At 49.7% G+C, this 26903-nt stretch overlaps 1 protein-coding gene across 1 annotated transcript in view; it reads left to right on the plus strand.

Moving 5' to 3' along the window:
• Positions 1–26903, plus strand: part of GRIK3 (glutamate ionotropic receptor kainate type subunit 3) — a 222862-nt gene that overhangs the window by 115772 nt on the left and 80187 nt on the right. The window contains exon 2 of the mRNA XM_077844718.1: positions 18943–19119. Within this exon, the coding sequence (XP_077700844.1) occupies positions 18943–19119 (177 nt within the window). The remainder of the gene's footprint in view (positions 1–18942; positions 19120–26903) is intronic.

A 26903-nucleotide genomic window follows, 5' to 3' on the forward strand; every position in this document is an offset into this window, starting at 1 on the left:
GCCAGCAGAGCGAGTGGGGGCAGCAGGAGGGTGGAGACGAGGCAGAAACGAGGAGCGCGAGAGCTGCTGTCGAAAACTCATAAATTGGTCCCAGAGAGAAATGGAGCCTCTTTTTTGCCCATCAGCTCCCTTTCCCAACCATTACCAGGCAAGCAGCATGAGGGCCTTGGTTGAAGCAAAACTCAGGCGTGGGTGTGGGGAATGGCTCTGGGGCAGCTGGGCTCCCTTTTAGGGGGGCACAGAGACTCCGAGGGCCAGCCTGGGCTCAGCCTCCTCGGGGAACTGGCCCGGAGCTGGGGATACTTGACCCCAGGTAACCTCAGGTAGATGGGAGGGCCCAGAGCCACCTGCCACAGGGAGAAGGGACAGATGCTAGATGGACAGCCCCAGAATGTGTCCGGAAGGCAGGTGGCAGCTCCCGAGGATGCAGCATGCATGGAAGGAAGGTGGCTGGCCCAGAGGTTGCAAATTCGGGAGCCAGGCTCGTCCCGAGGCTTGGGCAGAGGGCAGCAGGGAGGGAGAATCAGAGGCCGCAAGGTGTGTCCGCTGTGCGCCAGGCACCGGGCCAAGGGCACACCACCTGCTCTAACCTGCCCCGTGGCCCTGGGACGCACAAGTCCCATTTCACAGGTGTGAAAACTGACAGGCAGAGGAGGGGAGCTGGTTAGTGGCCGAGCTGGGATGGGAGCTGCACCTGACCTACCGACTCCAGACCGCTGTGGTCTTGTCCTTCTAGGGACACTGAGGCAATCAAAAAAGTGAGGCCGCAGGGCAAGATGAGTGCCCAGAGCTAGGGTACGCATTGGCACAGATGAGCTTCAGGGGCGAGCGTGCTATAGCTCCTTGATCCCCTCCCGGTGCTGTTCGGCCACGGTTCTGGGCTGAGCAGGGCTGAGCAGGGTGCTGTGCGGGGTGGGGCGGGTGCCGGGGACACAGGCCTCTGAGAACTGGGAGCCAAGCAGCATCCACTGCGCCCCCCTGTGCTGCAGCCTGCATGCTCCTGCAGGTGGCCAGGGTGGAGCCGGCTGTCCGGCGAGAGGGGGCGTTTGGTCCCTTCCCTGGCACCCCCGTGTCTCCCTCCTGAGGCTGAGGATGCTCACCCACAGCACGCAGGACCTGGGAGGCCCTGGGCACTGTGTTTTCCTCCAGGACTCTCCGGTCCTCCTCTGTGGGGCTCCCTGGCAGGCGGGCACGTGCTGGGAGATGCTGGGGGAACCCATCATCGCAGCGTGTCCGCTGTGAGCCGGGCACAGCAGTGCTGCAGAGACAGCAAGCAGCCTTTTCTCCAGGCAGCGTGGCTTTCGGAGGCGGGGACTGAGCAAAACAAATGTCGGGGAGGAGACAGGGGCCTGTGTGGGGCCAAGCCGGGTCCTGCCCGCCTGTCGAAGTCACCAGGCCCTTCCAGGCTCTGCTCCCCCAGTTCCTCTGCCCGGTCCATCTGTTTCTACTCCCTCTTCAAGGCCCAGCTTAAACATCACCTCCTCCAAGAGCCCTCCTGGGATTTCTCCTGGTCTTTTGCACTCCTAATGCACTCCGTGTTTACCGCAACCGAGCAGTCATCACCCTTCTTGTTATTTATTCATTTATCTGATCCTTTCTCCCTTTAGTCTGTGAGCAGCCCAGGGAGCTGGCGGACTTAGCCATTCTCCTGCTGCCCCCGCACCAAGAAGGGAGAAGTGAGCTTCCCTGGGAGAGCCAGAAAACCCAGCCCCCCATGGGCACCCCGCTTATTCCTTTCCTGGCTCTTATCACAAAGTTGGTAGCTCCAAGGGAGGGAGCCTGTTTGCTTAGATCAACCCTGCACCTCCAGCACCTGGAGTGGCCCTTTACAATGTAGTAGGTACGTGGTGCCTGCAAGGGCGTGGGCTTCCTGCCAGCTGCTCTGTATCCGGGGCCCACACTGGGCTCGGGACAGCACATCCCCTGAAGGCCCTACAGTCTAGCTGGGGCCCAACACGGAAGCAGTGACAGGTGAGCACAAACCAAAGGTGGGACCAGTCAGTGTGATGTGTGGGGAGGATGTACCTGGCCTCACCTGGGTTTCAGGTGTCAATGGCAGGGAGGTCACACTCCCTCTGACCCTTCCGTTCCTCCTTAGTAATGTAGGGAGAATCTAATATTTAGGGATGCTGATTACACATGATGCTCGGGAAGCCTTTGGCCCAGTATGTGGTGCACGAGAACCAACCAAGTACTTTGTCCCCATTAATAAGCATAATGTCATGAGCAAAGGCATAGAGATGCAGCACTTCTTGGGGGCATGGCCCAGAAACTGGCTGCTGTGGCTAAACCACGCGTTGCAGAGAGACGATTAGCGGGAGATGAGGTGCAAAGATAGATGGGGCCAGACTTACGAAGACATTGAAAATCGAAACAAAAACTGGGACCCTGAGCCTCTGGGGAGGAGAGAGCCATGGAGGGCGTGAGGCAGAGCACTGGTGCCATTGGGTTTGGGCTTTTGTGGTCCACTGGGCAGGTGCAAGGAGGGTGTGCTGGGAAGACAGAGGGTGAGGGGAGGGAGGGCCTGAGGAGGCAGATGCCCTGGTGCGGGATGTGAACTGGAAGGTGGCATCACAGGTGGCAGTGACAGGCCCCAGTCATTTGGGGGCCAGAGGGTGGGGAGGGATTTGGGATGGGAGGCGAAGACACTGAGGTTTCCAGCCGGGGCCCCTGAAGGGCACCGATGCCCTTCCCCGAGATGGGAAGCCCAGGGAAAGGAGCAGGTTCGCAGAGAAAATGCTGTGTTAGATTTGGGCAGCGTTGGGTGAGGGCATTCGTGGAGGACTTGAAGGCAGATCACAGGACAGAGAGCCTTTACCCCGACAGAAGCCTGTTCCCCATCCACAGCCCGGAGGCCACCAGCCTCTCATCAAATGTGACATGTGTTCGGGGTCGCCGTGGAAGGATGGGTGTCCTAGGTGAGGACGACAGACAGCCCACCCAAGCACGACCAGGGCCCGTGCTGGAAGAGGGGCATTGGCTTGACTGGTCTTCTTGGAAAACAGGAGTCCACCCTTTTATTCTCACGGCCTAATTCCCTCTGCTTGGAAATACTTGAAGTGTGTTGTTGTTGCTGTTCATTATGACCTTTTAAGGCAATGAGAGAATTAGTTGGAAATGACTGAATCCACAGCGTCGAATGAGAACCACACACCATTTCCTCAATATTTAAACATCAGTCTAGCGACACTAAAGCCACAGATTGAAGCACTCTGTGGGCGCTGGTGTTAACCTTTCTCAGATGAGGCGCAGGGAGGAGATTCCAGCTCGGCTCCGACATAGATGCTCTCTATTCTATCACCTGTGTGCTCTTTGCAGTCTCAGGCTCCTGACTCAAACCAGAGCAGGAGTTCTAGATCTGCAGAAGCTGTTTGATTTTGGACAAGGTGCTGACTTCTCTGAGCTTTCATTTCCTCCCAAAAAAAAAAAAGAGAGAGAGAGAATAATAGGCAAATCCCCTTCATAGGGTGGTTCTGAGGATTAAGTGAACTAATGAGTGGAGAAGGCAGGGAACGCAGTTCTCAGGGGCCCTGACGAGGAGTCTCCCCTCCTGAACCGCTTTCGGTCGCCCAGCTGATCCACACCAGATGGTTGTGCAGAAAGTTCTGTCTCTGCCTCTGTTCAAAGTGCAGGGTTTAGTGGGTGGCGTCTTTAAGCCGTTATTTTTCGAATTCCAGCTCCTTCCCCACGACCCGCTGACAGTCCATGCAGATTTTAAGACTGCAGCTTTGCTCCGCTTCTTGAATGTGCCCCTGCCGTCCGTCCATCCGTCCATCCATCCATCCGTCCGTCCTGCCTGTCACAAACTGCCTTGGGCTTTCTCAGTGGCTGTGACCTCTGATTCTGCGTCTTCCAGGCTTTTGGCAAGAAGTGCTTGGCTTTCTGATCCGGATGCTCCTATAATCTCCTCCCCCCTCCCCCGCCCCCACTGCCCCCAACACTGCCACTTAAAGGCCCCGAATTACATTATGATTTTTTGTGGCGTCCCCTTCTGCCGCTCTAGTCAGCGGCCCTGGTTGAAAGCCACTGTCCCCGGGTTACGTCTCCGGAGTCAGACACTTGGTGCTTGTTTATACTTGTCTTTCACACGCATTTGGTTACAGTTGAGAAATAGCTGCTGGGTGCTTGCTCTGTGTAGGTAGGCACTGTTTCAGGCACTGGGGAGACAGTGAGAAACGAGCTCAGTACGCTGGAAGGGCTGATGCTCTAGCGGTGGCAGCCCGTCAACCAGATGGCAAATTCTGGAGACCGTTTGGACTTGGGTTAAGAGCTCTGGGGTGGGGGGAGGGGGGGGAGAATTTAAAAAAAAGAGCTTTGGGGAAATAAGCAAGGTAGATGTCTGTATACCAGGTGCCTGGCACATGGGAGGTGCTCCCTGGTGTTAAAGGAAAGGAAGGGCGGAGGAGATAAATGTCTCTATCAGCCAAGTGGGGAGGGAGCAAGGTCACTTGGAATTCCTTTGTATGAGCCTGGAGTTTCTTTGTGCTGAGCCTAGGGCTGGTGAAGACGCAGGCAGCCTCATTTGCTAATGATCATAATTAAGCCAGAAATCTCTTATTTCAACCCCTTGGGGAGAGAGACGCAAAGCATTGGGCTGATGAATTGGCTCCCCGCGCTTCCCTCCCTGCTGTGTCCCCACCCCAGGTGAGATGTGTGCCCACACCTGCCCAGGTGCGCTCACACGCAAAGACACAGGCTGATGGGGCCTGGTGGAGTAATCACACCTCCTAGAAGCTCTGTGAAAAACAACCAATCACGAGTGTCCCAGAATCAGTCTGGAAAAAAAATAAATAAAATGTGCACATGAGGCCCTCCCCACCCGGTGTTAAGTAGATGGGGCACCTTCACTGTCATACTTTCTCCATTCTCTCTGTGTGTCCGTAATGCTCAAGGCTGGGGACCAGGTGTGTGAGGCAGACTTAGATGTGAAGGCTCTGGCTCGGGACCTCAAATAGCTCACACCTCAGAAGGGGGTGGAAAAAAAAGACCACTTTTGCCCAAAGCACTGTAACGCAGCGATTCCCAAAGCGCGTTTTCAGTGAGATGCTCTGTCAGAAAAGGTTTCCACGGCTGTCAAGTAAGTTTGGGAAATGTTGCTTACGCTACCCCCATCTCAGAGGCTGCACATGAGCAGAATAAATGCCCAGAGAAGTCCTGCAGAAAAGGAATCTGCTCGACCTCATTTAATTTCTAGTCTCCCAAACATGCGGGAGACCTTTAGTCTCCCTGCACACCGACTGCGGTTTCCTGATGCCACCACAATAGCAGGGATGCAATTTGCCCTCCAAGCGAGCCGGAAGTGCCCATCCTCCACCCAAAGCAGCAGAGTAGCTGGAGTCAGAACCCGGGCAGGGGTAGAGAACACAAAAGAAAGCCCAGGCTGTCACACAGTCCAGGCACCCTGTGACTGTAGCCTGCCCCCCACCGCCACACCACCGAGTGAGCATGAGCTGGAAGCCAGCGGAGGGACTGGGGAGACAGCAGGGCAAAGCTGTACCATCTAGTTCCGGAAGGCCAGCGAAACACCACTAGGCCAGAGCACAGGGGAGGTCAGGGTCTGTGCACAAGAAGCAGACCTGGGATTGCTTTGGGAGCATTTGTGTTGGGTTTTGTGTGGGTGCAGGTGGGGGGCCTACAGGGGAGGTGGGCTGAGGGCAGACAGCTTCAGTGGATCCGGGCAGTGGAGAAGTGTGCTGGTATTTCCAGCATCTTGGGTCCTACCTGTGAGAGCTCCTACATGGGAGAGGTGTGCCTACGAGGCCCACCCGGGAGAGCTCACCCCTCAGTCTGGGGCCTCGTGCATTGGCATGTGTGTCCGTGTGTTTGCGTGTGTGTGTGTGTGTGCATGTATGCATGTGCATGCGTGTGGCGGCTAATGAAAACAGCATGTGTTCCTGCTCCGCCAGGCCCCTGTCACTCCAGCGGTGCTGTCAGAGAAGAAACAAAACAGAGAAGTGGAAGTTGATTCTATAATTAGTGCAGTTTCTTCACTGTTCATTCAGGATCTCCAGAGATCAATTAGCTTGCTTTTAAGCTAAAAGGCATCTGAATAAGTATTTAACCTGCATAGCAATTGATATTTAAAACAGATGAGGATGGGAGTAATAATGCAGAACGGGCTGCTCCTTCTCCTCCACTAATTTCCTGGCTTCTGCGCCTCCTGCCCCTCACCTCTGCTCACTCCGCATTTGAGCGGCCTTCAGTGGGGCCTCCTGGCATTCTCAGGGCAGGGCTGTGGGTGGGCGGGAGGGTGGGGAGCTGGCACTGAGGGGCTGCGGAGGCAGGGCTGTCGTTCACATGTTGGCACCACCATGGAGCAGGTGGCCCCGGGGTGGGGAGATGAGCCCCAGTTAGGGCTGGCTCACCCTCAGCCAGGGAGGGTCAGCTCCTCTCTCTGCCGCCACCCAGTGCCGCCAAGCACACGGCACCTAGCCATCCACGCAGGGGATGAGGGTGGAGGGTTGGGGGGTGGCTAGAAGGGTGCTTCTGAGAACACCTCGGCTGAAGCTTCCTCATCTAGGAAGAGCCAATGTTGCCAGGCTGGGGTGGGAGCAGCTTGGAAACTGCGAGACCCTGTGTCCTCCTGACTGAGCATCTTTTGACAGGTGGTCTGAAGGATGTTTGTGTTTTTTGCTTTGTCACTAAAGTATTAACATCCTGAACTCGAATTAGGTTTTTAAAACAAGCTCTGTGTGTGTGTGTGTGTGTGTGTGATGTGCATTGGCAAATGCATTTATTTAACAAGTGGGTCTTGACATCTTCTCTGTGCTAGTGTGTTGGGCATTGGGGGAGGGAAAGAGATGGGGCCAGGATGGCTAAGGTGTGTCCCCATCTTCCAGAGGACCACAGCCTAATGGCTTTCTGGGGGGGGGGGGTCATGCAATGCATCAGAATGTATGGGGGCCTCCAGAGGATGAATTCAGAACTCAGTGAAGATGTCTGAGGAGGGGATCCCAAAAGCAGACACAACAAGGGTTCTGGTGTGAGCAGTTTTATCGGGGAGGTGATCCCAGGGAGGTGGTGATGGACAGGGAAGCAAGTCAGGGAGGGAGGAAAGGCAGTGGAAGCGTGTCAGCCGGTGGGCTACGGTGTGGACGCCTGGGGCTCAGCCCCACTGGGGCCCTTTGAGAAACTAAATCGTATCAGAATTGTGCCTCCAAGGGGCAAGGAAACGAGTTCACCCATCTGCTCCCTGCCTCCTGGGCAGAGGGTCTGCAGAGTTCCTAACCCCCTGGCTCTGTGGCTGGGACTGGTCATACCTGCACCACTGCCAGAGAATGTTCCCCGTGCAGAAAGCCCGGACCACGCAGAGGAAGTGCCTACGGGTGGCCCCTGGGGGGGACTAGGGCACAAGGACACAGGCTCGGAAGAGAAGCGCGGGAGCCAGCTTAGGAGGGAAGGAAGGGATGAAGAAGGAAAGGTGATCCAGGCGGAGGGAGAACACGCTTGGGGACAGGCGCCAGCGGGCCAGCGGGCACCGCGTGGTGGGCCAGGACATGCGTGTAGAGCAGCTGAGGCTGGGGGAGGTCGGTGGACCGGGAAGGGTCTCCCGTGCCAGCTTGGGCCTCCCTGGGCGGGCCTGTGTGCATGACCGGGGCGGTGTCGCGGCCCTGCCCCTCCAGGTGGGCCGCCCCGCCAGCGTCTCAGGGACTCTGGGTCTTCATTCCTTCGGCCCTCCGGCCCCTCCGGCCCCTCCGGCAAGGGCACGCTGGGCAAGAGCACGCCCCGCCAGCTGCCCCGGGGTGGCAGCCCCATTCCTAGCCCCGGCCCCAGCAGCCTCTCCCAGCCCCGCCCCCCGCAGCCCTTCCAAGCCCCGCCCCCGCAACCCCCCTCCCAGCCCTGCCCCCGACAGCCCCCTTCCCAGCCCCGCCCCCCGCTGCCCTTCCAAGCCCCGCCCCCGACAGCCCCCTTCCCAGCCCCGCCCCCAAAACCCCCTTCCCAGCCCCGCCCCCCGCTGCCCTTCCAAGCCCCGCCCCCGACAGCCCCCTTCCCAGCCCCGCCCCCCGCAGCCCCCTCCTAGCTCCGCCCCCAGCAGCCCCTTCCCAGCCCCGCCCCCCGCTGCCCTTCCAAGCCCCGCCCCCGCAGCACCCTCCCAGCCCTGCCCCCGAAAGCTGCACCCTCCCAGCCCCGCCTCCGGCAGCCCCTTCCCAGCCCCACCCCCCGCAGCCCCCTTCCCAGCCCCGCCCCCAAAACCCCCTTCCAAGCCCCGCCCCCGCAGCACCCTCCCAGCCCCGCCCCCCGCAGCCCCTCCTAGCCCCGCCCCCCAACTACCTCTTAGCCCCGCCCCCCGCAGCCCCTTCCAGACCCCGCCCCCAGCTGCCCCCTCCTAGCCCCGCCCCCGCTGCCCCCTCCTAGCCCCGCCCCCGGGGGTCCCCCACTCGCATCTGATGACAGCTCATCGGTCATCAGGGTCCCTGGGCACCGCTGGAGCCTCCAGCCACCCTCCCGACGCGGTCGATCCTGCGGTATTTGACTTGCACGTCCCCGCGTTCTCCAGACAAAGCTCCACATATCACCAGATCAATTAAAACAACTGCCACCAGGCCCCGGAACTCAATCAGGAGCCCCTCCCCTGGGGCCTCTGGCTGGCTCCGCTGCTTCTCTGATGCCCCGTGTCCGGGAAGTGCTCCCCAGCGTCCTGGCCCCTCGGGATAGGAACTTCTTGCTCCTCTCCAGGGCTTACAGGGGGCCTTCGATGATTTTTGCCATTTAGGCCTCAAAATAGCTGTGTGGTAAGTGCTGCTAATAGCCCTGGTTTCCACAGACCAAAGGGAGACACCCAGGAGGGAAGGACCTGCCCACGGTCACACAGCCGGGAAGTGGTGGGGTCCCTGCGGCACCCACTCCCTGACCTACTTGCGTCCTCATCCAGACCCATCCCAGACCCCACATCCCTTCGGCTCCTCCTCACTGACCAGTGCCCCCTCCTGCCTGGATGCCCCCCCCCCCCCCCCCCCCCCCCCCCGCACCCTCCGCAGCAAGGCGTCTCCCGCCCAGGCCGCCAGCCCAGGCCCAGTCTCCCCACACACCGCTGCTCAGCTGGGGCAGGTCAGATGCCGCCTCCTCCGTGAAGCCCTCCAAGGCACTCTTCTGAGTCTCACCAGCTGTCTGACCGTTCTTGTCACATGGAGAATCTTTAGGCGTGTAGTGTGTTCATTTGTGCCCCTCCTCTCATCTCCCTGCCCACGCTGTGAGCTCCTGAAGGCCTGGGAGGATGCCCAGCCGCAAGCTGACTCAGGCACAGCGGCCAGCACACAGCCCTGTTCCCCGCAGGAGCCAAGAAACTGCTTGGGGAAGGAAGGGAGGGAGGGAGGGAGGGAGGGAGGGAGGGAGGGAGGGAGGGAGGGAGGAATGAATGAGGGGAGGCATACCTACTCCTTGCCCCCTCTCCCTGCCCACGACCTCAGAAAGGCCATCCTCGGGCTTTTCTGCTGGGCACTGCTTGCCTTCCACAAACCACCTATTACGCCCAGCGGGGAAAGCCAGCTAACTTGTCCCCCGACTCCTCCTCCTGCTGCGACAACAGCACACAGAGGCCCAAAAGCAAGTTCAGAGGCACCATCGGGGTCCCCCAAGGGCTGGCTAAGGTGCATAGAGAGCAGAGCCCGGTTCTCCCAGCCCACAGGCTGCACAGAGCCGCAGGGGCCCTGGCAGGGAGAAGAGAACCTGATGGGAACAGACAGGGAGGCGGCCCCCGGAAGAGGCTGTTAGCAACAATCTCGCTGATCAGTGTCTCAATTAATCTCCACGACACCTTGGAAACTTCAGAAAAAGAACAAAGTGGACCAGAAAAGAAAGAGCAGACTCAAGCTCCCAGAGGACAAGATAGTGCCTGGGCCTGGTGCTGGGAACGTGTGTGTCTCCTGGGACTCAGCTGCCAGACAGACGGGGGAGGCAAGCGCAGGCCCTGCCGAGTCTCCTAGGCTCACTACGCTCAGGGCTGGGCTGCTTTATGCAGGGGCCAAATTCAGGAGCACAAAGTTGTTCAAAATTTTTTTTAAAAAAAGGAAAATCCCAACGGACTGGAGACCAGCCTTAGACAGTGGTGGGATCATGGGCTCAAGCAAAGGGACTCAGCCTTCCACTGTCATCTGCCCCAAGACCTGAGCCTCTGGGTATCTCTAGGGCCATCTGACCAGAGGGAATAGGTGTTGAAGGTGCCACCGGGGTCCTTGCCCTTAATGTTGTAGGGATGAGGCCTGGCAGGGAAGCTGTGACAGTCCTTCTTCCTGTTTTTTGTGGTCACAGTTCAGCTTGACACAGGCTGCCATGGTAGGCTCACCTGGGAGACAGGAAAATTCTGCCATTTGGGCACATTTCCAGAAGTAGAAAAAGCAGTTTTTAAAATATGGGCACTTTGGGGACACCTGGGTGGCTCCATCGGTTAAGTGTCTGACTGTTGCTCTCAGCTCAGGCCATGATCTCAGGGTCATGAGTGCAGGCCCCACCTTGGGCTCCATGCTGGGTGTGGAGCCTACTTAACAGACAAGTAAACAGCCAAAATGGGCATTTTGCTTAGGGTATACAGAATGTTTCTCAAAATATACAACAGCACATCATCAGAGAAGGAGCAAGAAGGAGGCTGGTTCTGGCTGGCCAGCTGATGCATTCCCTCCTTCGCCCACCCCTGCCCCTGAGTTTCCAACTGGAGATGAGGGGAGTTTTGAGCTACTGGTTTTTGCGCTGTGCTTGGGGTTGCCCTGGGAGCCACCAGACCCTTCTCGGGAAACCGTGGTATCGAGTCTTTAAGTGCCCAGGTGATGGACACAGGCCAGGGCAGTGGAGTGCAGGGAAATACACTTTTCAGGGAAACAAAAACAAAAACAAAAACAAAAACAAAAAACCCTAACTTGTAGCATCTGCTTATTTCTGTGGTGTAAATACTCCTATGGCGGCTGATTTCAAGCTGCCAGCGCACATTGAAAACTCCCAAAAATGTCACAATCGGCTCCAATCAGCTGGCTTAGGTTGCAGAAAGGAATCTACTACACTGTGGTCACAACAGCACCCGAACCTCCCCGGGCCTCCATTTTATGTAAAATGGACAATAGTAGTTTCTATCTAGTGGGGTTGTAGAGGTTCTTTGAGTATTAAATGAAGCGTGTGGAAGGCACTCACATCATCCCTGACATATAAGTTGTTTAGTAGTAGCAGCAGCAGCAGCAGCAGCAGCAGCAACAGCAGCAGTAGTAGTAGTAGTAGTTTTACCCCAGTGGGTTTCCACTCAAGATTTTGTTTAAAGAAAATGTTCTAGTTCTGGCTGTGCTCCACCCAGAGAGCACGGGGACCCATCTCTCTCTCTCTTTCTCTCTCTCTCTCTCTCTCACACACACACACACACACACACACATACACACACACACACCCCATCCCAGTTCCTCAGCAACCCTGGTGTCTCTGCTCCATTTTATTAAAGCAGAAAGCAGTGACAATTATTTTCATAATGAACTGGCTCTTCAAATTAATGCCAATTACACTATGCAATCATGATTAAGATTATGCATTAATCAACGGTGCCAACCTACTTATTAGCCTCTTTAAATAACGATCATGAGGAATGTATGGGAAGGGAGAGAATGGAGAGGAGCCAGTTGAGTGGGGGAACTGCTTCTATGTGAGGCAGGGTGCTCTCTCCAGAAGCCAAGACCCAAAGCAGCCTTTCTTCCATGGGGTGGAGTGTGGATCAGAACCCTAGCCCATCAGACCCTGAGCTCCTAAAGCTCCCTGATCTGTGCAGGACCCCTACACGAAAGGAGAAAGGAAGAACCAGTAGGAAGAGGGTAGAAGAACCCTTGATGGTCTATCGGTTGATGAGTCTCAGTGCCCCCTTTCCCTTCCTTCAGAAGCATGAAAGGTGAAGTGTGGTCGATACTTGCCCTGGAGCAATGTCATCCGCATCTTAGGTCGGGTCTCCCAGATGCAGAGCCTGAGGCAGGGATTGAGATGCAGGAGGTCGGTAGGAGGGAAGAGACTTCTTTAGGAAAACTGCGTCAGGGGATAAGCAAAGCAGCATAGACATGGGGACAGGTCTAGGCAGAGATGCTGCTTGGGGTGAGATCTGGCCATTGCCTGATGCCACATGGTGGCGGTGCTAGGGGGGCTCTGGAGCATGCGTGCATCACAAAATTAACCCCATCCCGAGGCAAGGGGAACACCCTTTTGGGCCCCAGTGTTCGTGAGTCATCAGTGGCTGCCAACTGCCCCTGGGGGCAAAGTGAGTGGGGTAACCTTCTGGGCAAGGTGGCCCCTGCAACTGAGTGCAGTTCTCTGGAGAGAAGGGCAGCCTAGGAATGGAAGGTTCAAACCCAGGTCTGCTGCTTCCAGATCCCACTCTCTGAGCCTCTGTGTTGTACCCATGTATTTGTTGCCTGGGTGTCCCTAGACATTCAAACCTTTGGGGTCACCTGGCGCTTTACATGTTCAAGTTCCATGATGCCTATCCTTGCCCCAAGCGTGGGAGTGGGGGAGGGACAACCTCTTGCCGGCAGTGTCTCCGAGAATGCTCCAGGGCCTCTTGTCTCTGAGTCTCTGCTTATTCCAACCTGTCTTCTCTCCCATCCCACCTCCTGCACCTCTTGTCTTCTTTCTGCCCCTGTTCGCCCTGTGCTGGGCACTGCCTGCCTCCTGTCGCTTTCCCCAAAGAGCACAAGCTGGTGTCCATTTTCCGTGGCCGACTTTACTAAATGTCAGGTCTCCTGTAAAGAGACAGCACAGGGGCAGGCTCCCTGAAGACTAAACACCCAGCACCCCTGTGCTAACAGGGCCGCTTCCTGCCACTGAGGGTTTCCTACTGGTCTCCTCCACCTTTGACCATGGGTCATATTCTCTTCCTTTTTCTCTTTTTGGGTCCACATCATACCTGCCCCCTTCATCTTAGGCCCCTCTCCCCACCTCCCCATTCAAAATCATCATCCCATCTTTGTACCCCGTGCCAGCAGGTTAGTACTATCACCGTCTTATCTTCTCCACCCAGACCCTACAGGACATTTACCTCTAAGATGAAGACTGCCCTTCCCCTAGAAGAGAGGGTGAACTATGGCCCCCTGGCCAAATCCAGCCAGCCACCTGTTTTTATAGATAAAGTTTTATCAAAACGCCGCTCTACCTGTTTGCATACATATTGTCTGTTGCTTTCATGTTACTGTGGAAATGTTGTTGAGGTGACCATCTGGCCCACAAAGCCAAAAATACTCACCATCTGATCCCTTCCAGAAAAAAAGTGTGTCAGCCCCTGCCCTAGAACGTAGAAGTTTAAAACTCATTTTGGTTTTCTAAATGGCGTTGTTTCTTCTTTTTAAGAATTGCCATGAATTCCGTTCTCTCCCTGTGACGTGCATTTCGTTACATTGTTTTCCTCCTTCCTTGCAAGGGTCAACCCTTGGAAGTTATGCACTCCGTTTTGCAGATGGAGAAACTGAGTCTCAGAGAGATTGAGTGACTTCTCCCAGGGGAAAGAGCCAGGGTTTAGATGGAGGCATAATGGTCACCGGAGTCCGAGTTGGGAACCTTTGCACTTTTGAGTCCCAACAGCTGAGCCCCACACATAGGCTGGTTATTGGCTGCTTAGCGTTGCCTGAGCGTTCCTTGTGGGCAGGAGCCTGCTGCTAACTTCTCTTGGTGCCCTAGGATTCACTGGCAGGTTGGCCTGTGGCAGAGATCCCCTGGCTGGGGTCTCAGTGCCTGCGATGTGTCACCACCCCCACTGAGGTATCAACCTCTCACCTTTCCTCCCCACCTGCCAAGATGGGAGAGACCAGGAAGGGGTGAAGCCCTAGGAAATGGCTCCTTGTCCCCTGACCTGCAATCCTCATTTGGGATGGGGATCTATAATGACCAGACTTCCTCCTGGGCTTCTCTTTTACATTTTAAAGCAATAAAAATAGGGGCACCTGGGTGGCTCAGTCAGTTAAGCTGGGGTCCTTCAGCCCAGGTCATGATCCCGGGGTCCTGGGATTGAGCCCTGCATCAGGCGCCCTCTGCTGAGCAGGGGGCCTGTTTCTCCCTCTGCCCCTCTCCCTCTGCTTGTGTTCTGTCTCTCGCTTCCTCTCTCTCAAATAAATAAATAAAACCTTAAAAAAATAAAATAATAGTAATGCATATTTATTGTAAATAACCTGGAAAAATCAAGATAATACAAGGAGCAAGCTAAAAGTATCCATAAACCCCTTCTATCCATAAACTCATTGGTCAAATGTTGGTACAAAAATTTCCAGTCTTTTTTTCTATAAATAGAGATAATGTGCTTTTAGTTTGATAAATAGATTTCAAACTGTAATATAATTTTGTTGCTTTGGTGGGGTGGAGAATGAGCATTTTCTATATCATTAAGTATTCCATAAGAGCATTTTTTTTTAAAGCTTTTTTCCTTATTGCCAAAGCTCTTGCTCAGTGCAGAGGACTTGAGGAAAAAAAGCACTAAGCAAAGCAATCCATTATCTTTTTACTTTCTAGAAAGAACCTCTGTTAACATTTTGGTGTATGCCCTTCTGGAATGTCCTTTTTGGTTTTAATTGGAATTGCATTAAATTTATAAATTAATTTGAGGAGAACTGACATCTTTACAATATTGAGCCTTCTCTTCCAGGAGAAAGTAATGTCTCTCCATTTATTCAAGCCTCCTTTTATGTCCTCCAGTAAAGTTTTGTAGTTTCCTTGGTATAAGAATTGCACGTTTATTGTAAAGTATTTTATTTTTTATTTTGTCGTTGTTGCCTTTGTGAATAGGGTCTCTCTTTGTCCTTATAATTCCTCAGTGTTTATTGCTGATGTATAGGAAGGCTGTCTGTTTTCCTGTATTTGCATGCTGGCTCCTTGATGAGCTGTCTCGTTTCTACTTGGTTTCCATCTGATTCTCTTGAGTTGTTAAGAAAACAGTAATAAGCGTCTACAAATAATATTGTGTCTCTTTTCAGATTGCACTACCACGATTTGCTCATTTTGTCTTATTTATACAATGGTCTTAAAGAATATTTTATTACGGAGGATGTCTGTCATAGCCACTTAGGGAGAATGGTATAATGGAGCCCTGGGTACCCACGACCTGGCCCCAGGGAACAGCAACCCATGACCTTTCCTGCCCTATCTGGACGTCCTTCACACGCTCCCCTCCCCTGTGATTTTGAAGGAAATCTTGGATACCATATCATGCCATCCTATTCCTTGACTCCTAATGCCTGCAAGTTATCCTGCCATATGGATGACTTTTAATACCTTGATTAATCTCCTTCTCTGGGACATTAAGTTGTTTCTATTTTTTCAATATTATGTCAAGAATATCCTTCTACATAAATGTGTTTATGTATCTCTAACTTATTCTAAATTTATATCCCTAGAAATGCTAAATCCCTAGCATTAAATTAAAATCCCCAGAATTACTGGATCATATGGTATTTTGATCATCTATTTTCCTTTAAACACATACACACTATCACATGATGGCTTTTCTGATTAGAAATATAACACATGTTCACTGCAGAACTTTTGGAAAATACAGAAAAACACAAAGAAGGAAATTAAAGTCACCCATAATCGTGCCATTCAGAGGGAAGCCCTCTTGACATTTTGGAATGCGTTCTTCTCGTCTTGTTTTATGGGTGTGCCCACCATGTTTATGCACCCCCACGCAGACTCACATGCTTACAACACTACATGTTACAAATTGTAAGCCTTCTGGAAGACTGGGGTGGGGGGCAGATTGATTTGTTCACTTTTTAAAATAGTCACTTCAAAAAAATTTTTTTTCAAAATGATGGAAACAACCCAAATACCCATTAACTTGGTGGTAAATGGATAAATAAGATGCAGTAAAACTGTAGAAAGTAATATTATTTAACAGTAAAAAGGAATGAAGCACTGATCTGCACTAAAATGTGAATAAGGCTCAAAAACACACTAAGTGAAGGGAACCAAGTGCAGAAGACCACCTATTGCATGATTCCATCTGTATGAAATGTCCAGAAAAGATAAATCTCTAGAGATGGAAAGTAAATTAGCGGTTGCCTGGGACTGGGGCTGAGAACAGTGATTTGACCGTAAACGGGCTCAAGGGATCTCATTGGGGTGATAGGAATGTTCACAATTGTGATGATGGTCACACAATTCCATGAATTTGCCAAAAATCACTGTACACATAAAACAAGATGCATTTTGTGGAATTTCTTAATGTCAATATTACCTCCACGAAGCTGACTTTTTAAAAGAGTAAAGAAAACCTAAAGCTTCGTTTGGAAAATGAAGACAAGTAAAAAGAACAAAATAAGAAATCTACAACATAGGGCTATTCACTTGTGCTGTTTTGAAGTGCTTCCTATTTTTTGTCAATTGTATAAATTCCTCCTTATATTCCTTCTGTTCTTCCTTTTTAAATTTTTTTTATTTTTAAAAGACTTTATTTATTCACTCAAGAGAGACACACAGAGAGAGAGGCAGAAGGAGAAGCAGGCTCCCTGAAGGGAGCCTGATGCAAGACTCAATCCCCAGGACCCCAGTGGCTCAACCACTGAGCCACCCAGGCATCCCCATTCTGTTCTTTCTCTTCTAATGTGGAATCGCACTGCATCTCCAACATTATAACCTTTGCTTTTCACTTAAAAAATATGTCGTAGGCACTTCCCAAATCATTATACTTTTGCTGTTATATGGGAATTATATAGCTTATTATGTATTGACTCTTTCTCTGGTGTTGGACATCTCTAGATCCCCTCCCCATACATGACCAGTGTGTCCACCATTGCTGTTCGAGTCACTTCCTGGAAACTGAAGTAATGAGTCAAGGAGAAGTATTTAGTCAAAGACCTAAGCATTTTTAAGGCTTTTGATATTTTCTGGTGACCACCAGGAAGGCGAGGTATACCAGTTGCCACTTCTACCAACAATTAAGCAAGTGTCTGTTTCCAAATGCCCTCAGCAAAGCTGGGTGTTATAAGTTATTTTATGTTTGGCAATGGGGCGGGCAAGATGTGGTTTCTCACTGTTGGTTGAAATGGAGTTTATGATTTTTAGGGAGAGCACACGTTGCTTCATACATTAATAGCTCCTTTGTAATATTTTTTTCTCTAGTGAAATGCCCATGCTTGCCCTTTGCACATTTTTCTATTGGAGTATTTGTCTTTTTTGTTGACTTTGAAGTGTTTGTTTTTATAAAATAAGAATATCAACTTTTATACTGCCAAATATGTTACAAATATTTTTCCAAGTTTGATGTTTGCCATTTAATTTTCTGGATGGTAGTTTTGATATATTATTATTTGATATATGTTATTTCTATGGAGTTATCAGCATTTCTCCTATGGTTTCTGACTTTATTATAATGCTTGGAAAGGTCTCCTCCTCCTCAATATTGTATAATATTCACCTACATCTTCTTTTTTGGTACTTTGAGGCTTTTCTCTCCTCCTGCCTTCCATTAGTTTTCCTATTTAATCTTTAATCTGTTTGGAACTTATTTTGATAGATGGCTTAAGATTGGAATCTAACTTAAATTTCTCCCAAATAATTGAATAATTGTTTCAGTACTATTAATGAATAATTTATATTTTACCTACTGGTTGGAAATAGCCACCTTTGGCATGTCTTAAATACTTATCTCTACTCGATTCTCTTTCTGGGGGCTTTTTATCTCATCCCATTGATCTGTCTGTATTTTCATATGCCATTAGGACATGTTTTTAATTATTTTGGCTTTTATGATACATTTTAAATCTGGCAGTGCAGATCACCTGTCATCTCTTTAGGCTGCTATCTCCTGATTAGTCCTCCAGATGCATTTTAGAGGCATCCTGTCCAGTAAAAGAAAAATCCTTCTGTGATTCTGACTGGGATGGCATTACATTGAAAAATTAATTTGTAATGAACCAACACCTCTATTCTTGAGCCTAACTGTCCTGGAGCATGCCATGCCTCCTCACTTAAGTCTGCTGTTACATCTCTCCCTTTTAGTGTTTTTTGTCATTTTTAATGCTGAAATTGCACACTTGTTTTTTTTTTTTGTTACTTGTTATTTAATATTTTTGTTGGTCTCAGAAAGAAGATCTTTTGCCATTAATTTTTCTTACTGGTTGTTACTGATATAAAGAAATGGTATTAATTTGTGCTGACTGGTCATTTAACTAGACTCTCTTACTAGTTCTTAACTAGTTTTTGTGGGGGTGGGGGATTAAGGGTTTGTAGGAAAACATTTATCTTGTTTGCAAGAATTTTTTTTCTTTCTAAGAGGTGTGTCTCTAAATCCTTTTTTCTTTCTTATTTTGTTGGCTAATGGTATGGTTTGAATCTTTACCCTTCCTTTATCTCTTTTTTTTTTCCTTCCTTTATCTCTTTAATGAGAATGTCTCCTGTGTTCACCATTAGTGTGATATTGAAAGCGAATTTGATCTAAAGAGGCTTCATAGCAGTAGCTTTTCTGGTGCTAAGCATTCTTAACAGCAGTAGAAAAAAAAACAGCAGTAGATATTGGGTTTTATGAAATGCCTTTTTGCATCTTGTGAGTTGATCATATGTTATGTTTTCCTTTGGACTATTGATGCGATGGAATGATATTCATAGATTTCTTTATGTTGAACCACCCTTTCTTTATATTGAATATAACTGTGCTTGGTCATGGTATGTTATCCTTGTAGTATTCTAATAGATTCTACTTGCCAGCACTCTATTGAGAATTTTCATAACAATATTAATAAGTTGGGCATTTTATTTGGCTCTGTTTGGCAGTCTGTGTTGTCAGTCTCTGTTGCTGGCTGAGTGAAATGAACTAGGAGGATCTTGGTATTTCTTATGCTCTAGCATGATTTCTAAGCATGGAATTATCTAGGATAGTATTGAGCATTTTGTGTGAGGGGGAAAATCTTGTCCATAAAACCTTCTGAGCCAAGCATCTTTGTTAGCAAGCTCTACCCCCACCCACCCCCTTCCCCAGCTACACATGATTTTACCCATCTCTTACAGGAGGAATCTTTGAGTATGCGGACGGCCCCAACGCCCAGGTCATGAATGCTGAGGAGCATGCCTTTCGATTTTCTGCCAACATCATCAACAGGAACAGGACTCTGCTGCCCAACACAACCTTGACCTATGACATCCAGAGGATTCACTTTCATGACAGCTTCGAGGCCACCAAGAAGGGTGAGTTTGCAGCTTTGACTCTTCCAAGCTTGTGGACAGAGGAGTTGTGTTTGCTGTCCGGGGTCCTGAAAACAGGCCCATGCTCTCGTAGGCTGGATGTTTAGAGCCTGGTCTGCCTGGTTTGGGGACCTGCCACATTTCCAGTTCAGTGTAGGCTGTGTCCTCCCCCAGATTGTCCCTCAGGAATTTCCAAGCCACTGGCATGTGCTGTGAAGGAATGAGGGAACCATGGGAGGAGGTGGAGAATGAGACCCAAGGTGGGGTGGGGGAGTTAGCAATGAGAAGGTCAGCTCTTCTCCCCAGCACCTTTGAACCGGAGCCGGCATTTCCAGACTTGTTTTTCTTTCATTGAAACCCCACCCAGAATATGAGTAATTCAACTATACAACATTTAGTTGCTGTAAAAAGACTTACTAAAAACAATGAGGCTGCTTCTATGGCTAACGTAATTTGACCCCAGAGGGCTGTGGATGACACTTGAAGTTTGATATTAGCCTCCGCATTCAATAGTTTCCATATTTTGTGTTAGCTGCACAGTAACAGGAAAATTATGCCATAAAAATAAGTTTTAGTAAATCCAGTAAAACAGTTTTTCCCACGCCTGAATTCTAAAGAACAAAACAAACGAACGTTGAATTGCATCCTTCTTTATTAGTGACACATTTACAATGAGCTCCAATGACTCCACAGAAATGACTAGAGAACTTTATTCCAGGCTCCTCAGGGAGAAAAAAAAGCAACTTGTTGATACCTGAATGAGCCAGCAGTTTCCTGTGTGGCATATAGCACATATATTCCTTTGTTATTGTTTTAAAAACATAATTTATACACATGTACATACTTAATTGAAATTAGCTTAGAGGCTCAGATAACTCTAGAAATAGCTTCCATATATCCCAAGAGTTCCACAGAACTCCATTTAAAAATCTCAGGCCTAAGGAATCTCATTCCCAGGGAAGATAAGATCATCCTTCCTATAATCTGCCATCATAGTCCCTTGCTATTCTTCTTCAAGGCGCATGTCACAATTTGTAGTTAATTAATGGTGTGTGTTTGATGTCTTTCCCCTTCTTTCCAACACCACTGAAAGGAAGGCTGTCTCTTATTAACTGATATAACTCTAGCACCTAGAAGACTGATGTATAGTAAGTGCTCAGTGAAATAATTATTGAATGAATCAATGAATGAATGATGTGAGAATGGGGCATGGGAGTCTGAGAATCTTTGCCCAGGACCTCTGCCTGCTGAGCTTAGGGACAGTGTCATTCATGCATCTTGGGTAGACTGAGGCACATTCAAAAGATCCCCTTGGTCTTTCAAAGGGGTTCCTAGTAGTTAATCAAGGCCTCCTGGGCTCCCAGGTATAGACCTACCGAGGTGATTCCTGGGGCTGGTTCTGTTTCCCAAAGCCCCATTGTAGGTAAACACCTTAGCATAGAAAAGCAGCATAGCATGAGCTTGGAGCCAGACTGCCTAGCCTTGCACCTTGTCCATTCTGATCTTGGTTGTGACCTTGAACAAAATACAATTTTTTCGTCTACAAAACGGACACACTTTTGCGAAGTGCCTAGAACAGTGTCTGGCACATACAAGGTACCATATTGGCCTGTGCTCTCAGGACATTGGCTGTCTTGCTTTCTACCCACTGAGCCTTCAGGTTAAGGGCCTCACATCTACAGGCACTTTCTCCACTGCTGGCCTCATCTCACCTGCCCTGCTCCTCCATGCCTTGTGAACCCAAGAACACAGGATCCCTGACATTGAGCACGATGCCCCTGACTTTTTTGATACCACTGTCCTGAGTCCCAGAGCCAGCCTGCAGACACACTAGAGGAACTCTACTCTGATAGCCTCGAAGAGTGGTCCTTTGCCCATCACCCTTCTCCTTGCGCTGGCAACCCTCCTCCCTACCGGTGTCCTCCCAGCTCTCTCTCCACATGCCCTGTGGCCAACCCTGTACAGTCAGATATCCACCTCCCCACTGAGAGTCCCTGCTGGCATCCTCTGCCTGGCCTCGTCCAGCTAGAAAGCAGCTGAACTCAACCAAAAATGCTCAGTGGAAAGGTGAGGACACAGAACAAACGCCTGGAATCAGAACAGAGGTTTATGTGGACACGATGACCCCGAAGGGCTAGGCTGGGTATATTCTGTCCATGTTTTCTAAAAGTTACTAAAATAATACAACAACTCTTTAGTAGCACACTTGTGAGTCAGCACGGGGACCTTCCCCAGGCAGCAGTGAGCCCAGGGCAGAACTCCAGAGTCTTCTGAGGCACTTCCTCCAGCCGGAACTTAGAGTTCTACGTGACATGGAACTGCCAAGTAGTGAGTAGACCTGAGACAGAAAGACGCAGCTCTGGAAGTCCAGCCCAATGGGTCCCTGTGACCACAGCCACACCCTCCAACCCCCCACCATGTAACTTGTTTGCTTAAAACCCTGGCTGGCGTGTCCTGTTGTTCTTTCCCCAAATGCTCAGAGCCCATGGGGGCCTATCCAGTCTAGCCCAAAGGTGACCTTCCAGCCACATCTGTGCCATTTGCTCCCTCGGCCTCTGGGTTCTGCCCCTACCTGCCATCCTCCAAGGGCCATGTTTCCTCCCACCTCAGGGCTTTTGCACATGTTTATTCTCTTTGTTTGTAATGCCCTTTTCCTAGCCTACCTCTGCCCTGCCATTTGTCTAGGTCCTCTGGGGAGCCTTCCCCAAGTCCCCAGACACAGTCAAGTCTCCACCTCATAAAGCTCTGGACTTCTCTTTCACAACCCTGATTGGTGGATATGTGTGTGTGTGTGTATGTGTGTGTGTAATCATGTGATTATTGTCCATATCTTCTGCCAGGTTACACGTCTTCTTGCCTCTTTGCTGCTGGACTAAAGAACCACTGTTCTGACTACTGGTGCCATACATAGACTGTTCTGGTTGTTTTTGAACTTCACATAAATAGAAGACCAGTGTGTACGTGTTGGCAGTGTGTACAATATACCTGTGAGATCCATCTATGTTGCTAGATGTAACAGTAATCTAATCACTGTTGTGCAGTGTTCCATTATACAAAGACAATTTTTAAAACTCATATTTATTATTGGACATTCATGTTGTTTCCATTTGGGCCCATAGAGTAGTGCTGCTATGAACATTCTCATAGATGTCTTTTGGTGCACAAATGTGCACATTTTTTTGGTGGGCAGACACCCAGGAGTAGAAATACGAGGTCATAGGATGTCATATGTTTGGCCAGACAGCGTTCCAGAGTTCTGACACCAATCCCCCAGGACAGCGCAGGGCAGCGGCAATCACTGTATGTCATCACGAACATGTGATAAAGTTAAGTTTTGTTTCTGGTGGTTGGTGTGGTGGATATCTCATTGTGGTTTTACTTTGTATTTCCCGGATGACCAGAGATCTTGAGCATCTTTTTATATGCTAATAGATCACTTGAATCCCCTTTTCCTCAGGCGTGATTTTTCAGCCTTTCAAGCACTTTTAAAATGGAGTCACTTGTCATTTTCTTATTGACTTGTAGGAATCTTCTATATATGATGGGTAGGAATCCTTTGTGATTGCATGTATCTGCTGCAAATGAGCTTGCCTTTTCACTGTTTTAGTAAGATCTTTTGAGGAACAAAGTTCTTAACTTAAAGAAGTCTGATTTATCAATATTTTCCATTATGCTTAATGGCTTTGTGTTCTATTTTTGTCTATCCTAAAGTCGTGAAGATTTCCTCCTACGTTCTAGAAGCTCTGTTGTTTCGTCTTTCAGGATTAGCTCTATGATCTACCTCACACTGATTTTTCTATGTTTGGTGGGAGGTAGGAGTTGAGGTTGATTTTTTTTCCTACACAGTGTCGGTGAGAGTGAAAACTGGTTGAACTTATCAGGGGAGTTTGGAAATGTCTCACTAAAGCTAAATGTATGTGTGCAAGGGAGTTCCTGGCCACTTTATTGATAACAGCCGAATGTGGGAAATAAAGGTCCATCAAAAGGAGAATGGATAGATTGGGGTATACTTATACAATGGAATTTGGATTAGCAGTAAAAAAAAAAAAAGAAAAAGAAAAAATTTCTGCTTATGCAAAACATCATGGATGAGCCTCGCAGGTGTAATGTGGGGTCACCTCTGGGGGAGGGAGGAGCGTGCAGCAGGTATTAACTGGAGAGGGGAAGAGATAACCCTCTTAGGTTTTGGGAATGTTTTATATTTTGATCCTAGTAGTAGCTACATGGATGCAGTTATATGTAAAATTTCATAGAAGTCTATGCTTAAAATTGATGCACTGTACTGTATTGGGTTATGTCTCCAGAGAAAAAAGTTTGAGGCTCCTGTCTGCCTCGCTTTCCCTTAACACCCCTCCGATACATACTATTCCTAAGACAGAGCCCTGCTGCGTTTAGAGCCACCGCTGTCTGACCCTGGAGGCATCTCTTCAGTCGGATGGTTCTCCCCTTTAGGCACACTCCATCCCTTGGGGAACCCCTTGTTCCCCTGATCTTTATTTTTTTCTTTTGATCTTCGGTTTTTGAAAATGTATTCCTCTGGAGCATCATCATTAGGACTCTTCTGGGATATGACCTTGGGCTTCTTTCTAATTAACCCAATGAGGATGATAATCCAGCTGCAGCTGGATGCAGCCCCTTGGGCCACGTGGGGGGAGTGGGCACGGTGCACAGGGCCTGGCATTGCATGCCCCACCAGCTCCGCTAGAATTACGCCTTCCCTCCACAGGAGGCCCGAGAGGCCTTTCCTCCATTAAAAGGGACTTTCACTTATTGTCTTTATTTTTAAATGTTTTGTGGAAAATTAAAAGATGAGTGACTGCCAAACGATGCCCGAGCCAGCAACCCAGAGAGTGCCTGTGTTTTCTTCCAAGCCTGACCGGAGCAGGCCTGGAATCGACCCAGCACTCCCCAGGCTCCTCTGCCTTCACTTATTCTCTGGGCTGTTCAATTCCTTTTAAGACACAAATTGATTGGGATAATTTTTGCTCTAACGACAATTGCCACGGAAAGGGGGCTGGGGGGGCTGCATTCAGGCTGTGGACTCCTGCAATGACTGTGAACCATTGAGTTACTGTAAAATGACCAGAAAATGGATTCCAAATTGAAGCTACAAATAATGTAATTACTGCAGTGTGTGCTCAGGGCTGCCAGAACAAGAGTTGGCTGCTACCCTGGAAACATCTGGAGATAAAGCTTCTACTGCTACTGCTGTAACCCCTGCCCTGGTCCCTTAGGGGCAGCAGCATTCTTCTGGGCTGGAAGATCCTCAGGAGGTGAAAGGAACAGGAGGGGACAGAAAAGGGGATGAGGAGAGAGGCCAAAGAGGAAAAACAGGTGAAGGACAGAACTGCTGTTTCCTGCTACCCAGCCACGAGACCTAATCACTGTGTCTCTGGCAGGATGAACCCCAGTATGGCCATCATCCTCCTAGTACCACTGTTGTCACTACTATCAATGACAATGCCCCATCATCACAATTACTATCATCACCATCAACAAAGGTATCACCTCCACTCTTCACATCATCACCACCGCCATCACTATTACTACTGTCATCATCACCACGCCACTGCCAGACAGCCACACCTTCATCATCACTAATCTCATCAGTGCCAACATCATCGCCATCATTCCTACTGCCATTGTCAGTCATGACATTGACATCTTCCTCATCATCACCAGCCTCATCAGGGCCAACATGATCACCATCATTCCTGTTATCATCATCACAGTCATGACATTGACATCTTCATCATCACTAATCTCATCAGCGCCAGCATCATGACCATCCTTCCTACTGCCATCATCACAGTCATGACATTGACATCTTCATCATCACTAATCTCATCGGTGCCAAGATCATGGCCATCCTTCCTACTCCCATCATCATAGTCATGACATTGATATCTACATCATCACTAATCTCATCAATGCCAGCGTCATGGCCATCCTCCCTACTGCCATCATCACAGTCACGACATTGACATCTTCATCATCACCAATCTCATCAATGCCACCAAAATAGTTACCACCTCCATTCATACCCTTGCCAACATCACCACCCCTAAGATCATCCTCCTCCTCCTCCTCATGACTGTCACAATGTCAGTATCTTTATCATCACCAGCCCCATCACCACCAACATCATTACCACAGTGTCATCAGCATCAAACTGTTGTCACCTCCTCTCTCATCAACGCTTATATCATGGTCATTATTCCTACCAGCATCATCGCCATTACTGTCACAGCATTGATATTTTTATCATTGTCAATCCCATCATCATCCCACCATTATGCTACAACATCAACATTATCATCAGTTCCATCTTCAGCGGTGCCATGGCCATGATCATCAACAGCCTCACACCATGGTCTCCACCATCACAGCCATCACTGCAATCACCTTTATCATGATCTTCACAATTGGTATCAAAATCAAAATTGCCTCCTTCAAAATCACTCTTAAATGATCCTCTGCCGAAACTTAACTTGTGTTTGGTCCACTCTCCCCTGCCTCCATCAAACCAGATATCTAGACCTTGGGCCCGGGCAGGCAGACATGACCTAAGAGGTTGGGCTGGGTGAGGGTGAGGGTGTAGGAAGTATTTGCCTGCCTGCTTCAGGCACATATCAGAGGGGGAAATCCAAAAGGCAGATTCTTGGAGGTGATAGTGGAAGGGAAGAAATATACTAGTCGTTTAACTAAGTAATCAATCAGAGGGTCCTAGAGGCAAAAGGAGAAAGGTAGAGATGGCCACAGGCTGGTGAGTTTGCTGACACTCTATTGAAAGATTGCTTAAGGCTCCTCTGGTTGCAGGTGACAAAACACCAAATCCTAAATGGTTTAAGCAAAAAGAATGTATTGATTCACGTAACCAAAATCCAAGGTTCTACTCGGTCAGGAGCTCTTCTTCCTCTGCCTTTGACTCTGCTCCCCTCCATACTGACTCCATTCCTTAATCACTGCACTTTCTTTGTGACCACAAGATCGCTACAGTATAGCCAGATCTTATTCCCCATACCATGCATGGCCCATTGCACAGGGAAGGTGCTAACTTCTTGGTGTGAGGTCTCATGGCATCCCGTTGACTCCGACTGGTCATATGACCATCCTCAAACCCAATGACTGGGGCCTGAAGGAGGCCAGCGCCTAAGGCTCGGGCTCTAGTCCTCAAGGCCTGGGAGTGGAGCAGGCGAAGGAGCCCACAGGAAACTCAGAGCCAGTTGCCAGAAGAAAGGGCGAGAGCTCCCTGACTGGCCCTGAAAGGTCCCACTTTCAGGATCTTTCAGGCACAATCCCTGTGTGAGTCTACACCCGCCCTCTGAGCCCCAAATGCCCTGGGGCTTCTTGGTTAAAGCTCTGCTGTACCTATCGCTGTTTGCCCTCCCCAGAAGCTTCTGCTTTCTGACCTACCTGAGCCCCTGGGCCTCCCCCAAGAATGAAAACTATTGGAAGACCAGGATTCAATACTAATGCACCTAGCAGAGGCTGGTGAAGCACCTACTCAGACCAAGTACTGTTTTAAGCACGTTTAGGTACCATTAAGGCACTGTTTATTGTTGAGACAGTGCTCAACAACATAGATCAAGCCCTTGCTGCCTTGTACTGACATTGTAGTGGGAGTAGAAAGGCAACAAATGAACAAGACTTCCGGTGGTCATTTAATAAATAAACAAAGCAGGGTATGGGGTTTCGGGAGTATGACTGGATATGGGATAACGTCAGAAAAGTGGTAGTGGTGGTGATGAGGACAGGAGTGGGACACGGGTGGAGAGGAACCACAG

The sequence above is a fragment of the Canis aureus genome, chromosome 13, assembly GCF_053574225.1.
Source record: "Canis aureus isolate CA01 chromosome 13, VMU_Caureus_v.1.0, whole genome shotgun sequence".
Lineage (NCBI taxonomy): Eukaryota > Metazoa > Chordata > Mammalia > Carnivora > Canidae > Canis > Canis aureus.